A 6,996-nucleotide genomic window follows, 5' to 3' on the forward strand; every position below is an offset into this window, starting at 1 on the left:
TGCCTTTGACAAAAAGAGAACATTCAAATGCAATCACATGCATAACACCAGATGTGTTAATACGAGTCATGAGTGGGAGAGATGACTGGCTCTTAGTGTGTGTGTTAAAAAAATAAATGGTATTTATGTAGGAGATGTTTCGTAAATAAAGTTACATTTGACTAAATGTATGAAGAGTTTTGGACATCCTGTACATCCCCGCTCTTACTTTACTTGGCACTCTGACCTAATCGAAGTGTAAAGCTGAATAATACAATTTTGGATTTTCCAAAAACATCTCCCAGCTAAGAAATATTTCATTCTATACAATTGACATTATTTAAATCAGGACTAAATTTAATACATCAATATATTAATCCTAAATTTACATTTTCTTTTCGAACATTATTTGAACAGAAACATAGAGGATATATTTGTTTTTTTTCTAGGGAAAAAATACCAGCATGTGGTAAAGATGTGTAATTTTGAAACAAACCCTTTATTATTAAAGGGTTAAAGTTATATGTTACATACTTTAGGTCTAAATTCTCATTCAGACATAAAGAGAACAATTTTATAATCAACACTAACTTCCATTTCCTGATGATTATGTGGGTTTTAATGTCCGGAGGGCAAAACAGGAAGCATATAATGGAGTTAAGTAATAAACATCTTATTAGGAGGTAAAATTGTTGTTGCTTAAAATAGGTGAGTGGGTTATTTTTGCTAGAACATGTTTATGGAGTTGAATAGTTTCTAAAAGGATCACAGTTTTGAAGTTTTGTGAAGTTTCGCATTGAACATTAAGAATAAACAGGAAATGACTGTTTCAAGTGTTTAAAACAAATAAAACAAAGAATAAAGTCTTTCTTTTCAGATGTTCTACTCAGACATGTGAATTATGCTCTTATCATGCTTAATTATTAAAATTACCCAAACACAGGAACGAAAATTAGTTTTGCCCCAGAATGTCTCGGTTATCAAAAACAACCAGTGGCTATTCATTTAAGATTTAAGACTTGAATAAATCAGGGCACGTAATGCAGGTACGCTGGGGGGAAAAAAACTGAGAGAGAACCAATTGAACAGAATAATTTATCAGAAAAATAATGTTTATTACTGTATTTGTCAGAGACCTGTTCTGGTTCTGTAGTGTTAGTAACTGTATCAGTTAAATGAAACACTAGCAAAAAAGAAATTATTAAATAATCCAATTAACTGATTAATTTATATTAATAATAATTATCATCATCATCAATAGAATAATCAATCAGCAAAGACACTTTTTTAGGTCCAAACTGATTTAAAATGTATTAATATGTCACCAATAGTGACATCTCCACAGATCATCACATGTATTGTAGCTTTTTACCCTTTAAACCTTGTACACACACTTAAATTGATTACAACACTCAATGCTCATGTAATAAATTATTTTTATACTGATGTGACTTTTGCTCCAGAATATTAGATCATGGACATAGAAAATCAATTTATTTAGAGTTACTAAATAAACCTCTTCTGTTGCATTTTGGTAATTTTTCCATTTCTTTTTTTATATATAACTTTACATTGTTTTTATTTTACAAATGGCGCTTTTAGAATCCTGGAATAAGTTTTCTAAACAATTAAACATTTCTAAATGATCAACCCCATGCAGAACTGTTTCTTGGGGGGTTTCTCAATCCCGTCATGCCGTGGAATGATCTCAGGACGTCTGGATTTGATGTTGCATGTCGTCACACTTCATATAATCCCAATCTTTCAGTTCGGTGTGGATCGGTGATCTTACTCATACCTGATCCTAAGCTACTATTTTTAACAGTGCATGTTTAAATACATGATCATGAAATTCCAAGTGTTTGATCCGTGATTAAAGAGAGCGGATCTTCTTCTTCTCCATGAACAGGACATGCTTGTTTACTGTAAATAAAAATAGTAAAGAATTTATAATTAATTTTCATACAAGCAATGGTGTGGGATTTTACTATATATATATATTTAACATATATATAAACATAAATACATTTTAGATATGATTCAAGGAAATATCATAAAAAAACTATTTAGTTTATCTAAAGCAGAGACACTGAGGCTGCATAGTATAAAACTATAAACTATATACTTTATCATATAATTTATATAAAAAAGCAAATACAGAAAGCCAAAGTACAAAGACAGAAATAAAAAACCTTCACACAGATTAATTTGGTTCACAGTTTGAAGACATACAAGGTATAAATAATTATTTAAATAATTCAAACAAAATGACAGTGCTTTAAAAATAATAAGATCATACGAACAGATTTGATGTAACTAATTAAGGCTGTTAAACCTTTCGTTAAATTAGCACAAGCAGAAGTTTAGTGTAATGATTTCAAACGGGCTGCTTTGAGAACATACGGTGAGGATTCATTAATTAATATTAATACCTGGAAAGGCAAAAAAAAAAAAAAAAGACGTTTTTTTCTTTTTTTTAAAGTTTTTTTTTTGAGTAATTGAGCAAAAATATGTATTCAAAATAAGTCTGTAAGAATGTAATTTTTTTATTTATTAAAAAGAACAGGATTTAATCCCATTCATTAAATAAATTATTTCATATCGAGTAGCATTTCAGTTACTGTACTGATACATTTTGCAAGAGAAACAAAAGCAATAAAATAATAAATATGAAGCAACAATATAAATATGTTCATCATCTTATTTACTTGGTTTACTTTCAGTTACAATGGCAGTCAAAAGTTCCTGGACACACCATTATATTACTGTTTAAATAATCACCATATTGAATAATATTCTAAAACTTGTCTACGGCTACACAATTTAAAATAAAAAAAAATATAAATTATAATAAAAATTCACATTACAATTATTTTGATACACATTGTGTAACTATTAAAGGTACCATTTAGTATTGAAATCATATTTATCTTAAGCTAACAGGAAATATCGGCACAAATGTTACCATTAAAATGACAGATTTTTAAATGCTTAAATCATTGACAAAGCCTGTATAAATTCCTGACTATGCACATATCAACTATAACAACTCATAGCCTTTTGCAATTAGATCATTGCACTGCAGAATATCATTATATAAATTTTTATGCAATTATTTGTACGGCTCTAAACTTGGCAGGCTTACAGAAATAAAAATTCTGGATATAAAATTAAAAAAACTAAAACTAAATCAAATATAATATATATTCCATATAATGGAAATGTTTAAGTTAATAAAAAGTCAATATTATTTAATTTATTAACTGTTCACTGATGGAGACTGTTTATAGAAATTGGATTCCAGTCTCAAGTGTTTACAGATAAACAATTTCTATAAAAAAAAAGTCCTAATCTAACTTTACTGTTATTAAGTGGATCAACAATTATAAGTAAATTAATAAGTACTGTTAATAAATGACTTACATTTTTTTAAAGGCCATATTTTATTTGAAACAGATCTAAATCTATCACACAAAAAGTTCAAAATCTAGATACAATAATTAGTCCCTAGATATACCACACATATATTAGTGATGTTTGAGAGTATTTTAGCAGCTTTACAAGTTTCCCTGCCTTCTGAGTGGCACTAGGATCAGAAAGTTAATGAATTCTACAAAGATTTACATGATTCTTACTTCATCTCTATTCTGTATCACTTTGCTTGGTCTGTGGCAGTAAAAGCTTTACAACTTTAATAAATTAACTCAGAAAGTCTATAAAAGTGTTCAGAAACTTTTGACTGGTTACACTGCCAATGAGCGTCTATATCAAGTGCAATTAAATATGATAAGACTTTTAAATCTGGTTCCTTAAGTAATGCTCATGTGCTTCCTAATTTAGCAATAAGTATTCTGGTGTTAGCAAATTGGTTTTTCAATATTTAGGATTTATTATTCTATAGTATACTTTAATTAGTATTTCCTTTTATTTTGCTACATTTATGGAGAATTGATAAGCTAAAACCTGCTAAGTTACAATATAATTTTTAATAATAAATAAAGTTCAATAAACTCTAAACATGTTTGTAGATATTTGCGAGTTGATAGATATTTTTTTTTCCTGTAGCATTTTTTTTGTTCGTTTGAAAATACTGTTTGGAAATCTAAAATATATTTAGTGCAGCATATATGATCATTATTATTATTATTATGTTCCGTTATAGTTATTTACTAATTAATTATCATTTTTATTATAATAAGAACTATAATAATAAAAGTTAACCAAGAAGAAACATAAGTAAAATTAATTTAATAAGTATGTTCAGTCAAAACTCTTTGGTTTCTGGTTTCTCAAACAGACGCGCAGTCTTTGAGAGGTTCTCTACACTTTTCTGTCCACAAGCTTCAGAATGTTGAAGGCCACAATCTGAACTTATTTATCTTCATATACACAAAATAATTAATTAAACAAATGAAAATTTAATCATTTTTGAATACCACGTCACAGCAAGCAAATACTGTCAATTATAATGTTGGTCAAAAAGTTATTTACTGTGAGGCGGGTTCTCAGCCATGTTTCATGACAAAAGGGTACGAAAATGTTAACCAAAAGCTACCACTAGACTAAATTTGTATTTCACTTAAAGGTGGGGAAAAAACTAGAAAAAAAAAGCTTGCGTTATTTTATATAATGCATAATACCTATTACAATGCATTTTCTTTCTTTTTTTTTTGTTAGTTAAAACATTTTCCATCAACATAGGAACCAAACCCAACCTTTATCCTTTTGGTGTTAATTTGCTGACATGTTCTATCCCACCAAACCCAACCTTTATCATTTTGGTGTTAATTTGATGACATGTTCTATCCCATTAAACACCATATTAAATTCTCACAAAAGAACAGAAACACCACAAACACACCGACCCCAAAATTACTAAATACATCACAAGCACTGCGAAATATACTTAATGACCATGTTTTAGGTCCAGACATATTTTGAATGCAAAAAATACTTATTCTTTGTATTATATCTCTTGCAAAAGTACCTATAGGGTCGTGTTTGCGCAACACTAGTTTTTCTCGTAGTCTTCCTCTCTTGGTGTTGAAGCAGTACCCTGTCCCTGCAGCACTCATCATCTGCACCAACACCGTCCTGAAACACAAAAACAGTACATAACATTTAGAGTTTTAACTGTTTTAACTGTACATAACAACAATTGTGCATAATGTGGAACTGTAAATGAACAGAATAACAGGAGAGACTTTATCAGCTTTAATAAACACAACAGATTCACAAAATAATTAAATGTGCAATATAACTTACTTAGATTTGGCCTTGGCGACTAAAATTTTCAGGGAACAGAAAAAAAACATGTGTTATTATAATGAACATCACGTGTATAGAACATAATTACACTTTAAACATTAACTGAATGTGGGGTCAGAACAGATACAAATATTAAACTGGAATTAATCGATTTCTTTAGCTAGAAATAAGTGCTTTTTAAAATTAAGTCTCAGTATAAATTTTAAGTTAGAATGCTGGAAAGGATTATTTATTATATTAATAGTTTGTTTTGTTTTTAATGCAGCAGCATCTGCTTATCTAATGCTAACTCTCTCTAACTAGCCACTTTACACATCGCATCGCTAGATTTATATTTATTTCCTTTTTTGTAAAAAAATAAATAAATACTTCAATTGCAGCTAAATTTCCTTTTACTCACGGTTAACTGCGGTGAGAAACATTTTAACGCAATGTTTGTATGTTGTTTTTTTGTGTAAAATTGCTACGATAAAGTCACATTGAGCTAAAGCAGAACAACTTCCGCAATAATTTTAACTTCCGGGTTACACCGCGCACCCGTATCGAGACGCCTTTAAACGACTAAATAGACCTATGTGATTTATTTTTATTTTACCACCCGTATTCTAGAGTCACTTCCTCTTGCGTTACGCCGGGCTAAAGCGTGCACACTGATTGAACCGTTGAAGAGTCTGTCAGAATTGTGTTGACCAATGGCAGGGCAGGAGGTGGGATTTGAATGATTGATGCAGAGTAATAATGCAGCACTTCTTGGGAAATATAGAAAATAAAAAATAACACAGTAAATGCTATTTTGGGTTAAACACATTATTTCAAAAATTATCATTGTCAATTACTAGGTAAATATTTTTTCTCAACATGAAATTTCCCTAAAGAATTTTTTACAATTATTATTATTGGCACCCCTACACTAATTATTTTTATTCTCCATAAACTGGGGCAGTGGTGGCTCAGGCGGCTAAGGCTCTAAGTTAAAGATTTCTGATTGCTGATGCTGCTGCTGCGACCATGGGGAAGACTCTTAACCCTACACTCACCCCATACTACCCAGCCCCTGGATGCGGTGCCGGTCTCAAATCCAGTTAGAAAAATAGAAGGGCACCCGGCATAAAACCCATGCCAAGTTGTGTGCAGACCAGTCACCATGGCGACCCATTGACAGGAGCAGACAAAAGACTTTTTTTTTTTTTTTTATCTCCATAAAGACATGTGTTTATGTAATTCATCAGTACCCATTTAAAGCTCCCACAACCCTCCATCAAATACTGGGTTTGGGATTGCTCCTTGAAAGTAGTTCAATTTTTTTTTCACTCAGGTTATTATTGTGAAGTCGGTATCAAGTAATTGATTATAAAACACAAGATTAAATTAAATTATGCAGCTTGGAAACAGTGATGGAGACAAATCATACCCCCAGATCACAATCATCCCCACTGTCCAGGGAGGCCCGTCTGGTGACAAGCTGATTCCTGGCACATTTTTTAATTGTTTAATAATGCCAAAAACATATCATTGTGTCCCCGAATATGCTTCCTGGGATTTTTAGCTGCTTATGTACAGTATTTTATTTATTGTTTGTTTTTTTTCATCCATTGTCCAATTTGTGCCATCTGTCACTGTCATGTTGGAAACATTTTGCTTTTCTGCTTGATGACAGATATTAGGATTTCACATTAAGAGGGATTTTATCTACAATTAAAATTTGTGGTTAAAACAAAATTGTTTGGGTGGAAAAAAATCTAATGATTG

At 30.6% G+C, this 6,996-nt stretch overlaps 1 protein-coding gene across 1 annotated transcript; it reads right to left on the reverse strand.

Annotated features, from left to right (window-relative positions):
* Positions 1-1,069: 1,069 nt before the first annotated feature.
* Positions 1,070-5,764, reverse strand: mrpl33 (mitochondrial ribosomal protein L33). Its single transcript, XM_053510097.1, has 4 exons — positions 5,648-5,764; positions 5,245-5,263; positions 4,967-5,073; positions 1,070-1,902 (listed from the first exon to the last, which is right to left on the reverse strand). Exons 1-4 carry the CDS (start codon positions 5,667-5,669, stop codon positions 1,853-1,855), a joined length of 198 nt encoding a protein of 65 aa, XP_053366072.1. The 5' UTR covers positions 5,670-5,764; the 3' UTR covers positions 1,070-1,852.
* Positions 5,765-6,996: the final 1,232 nt, after the last annotated feature.

Source organism: Clarias gariepinus, chromosome 13, assembly GCF_024256425.1.
Source record: "Clarias gariepinus isolate MV-2021 ecotype Netherlands chromosome 13, CGAR_prim_01v2, whole genome shotgun sequence".
Lineage (NCBI taxonomy): Eukaryota > Metazoa > Chordata > Actinopteri > Siluriformes > Clariidae > Clarias > Clarias gariepinus.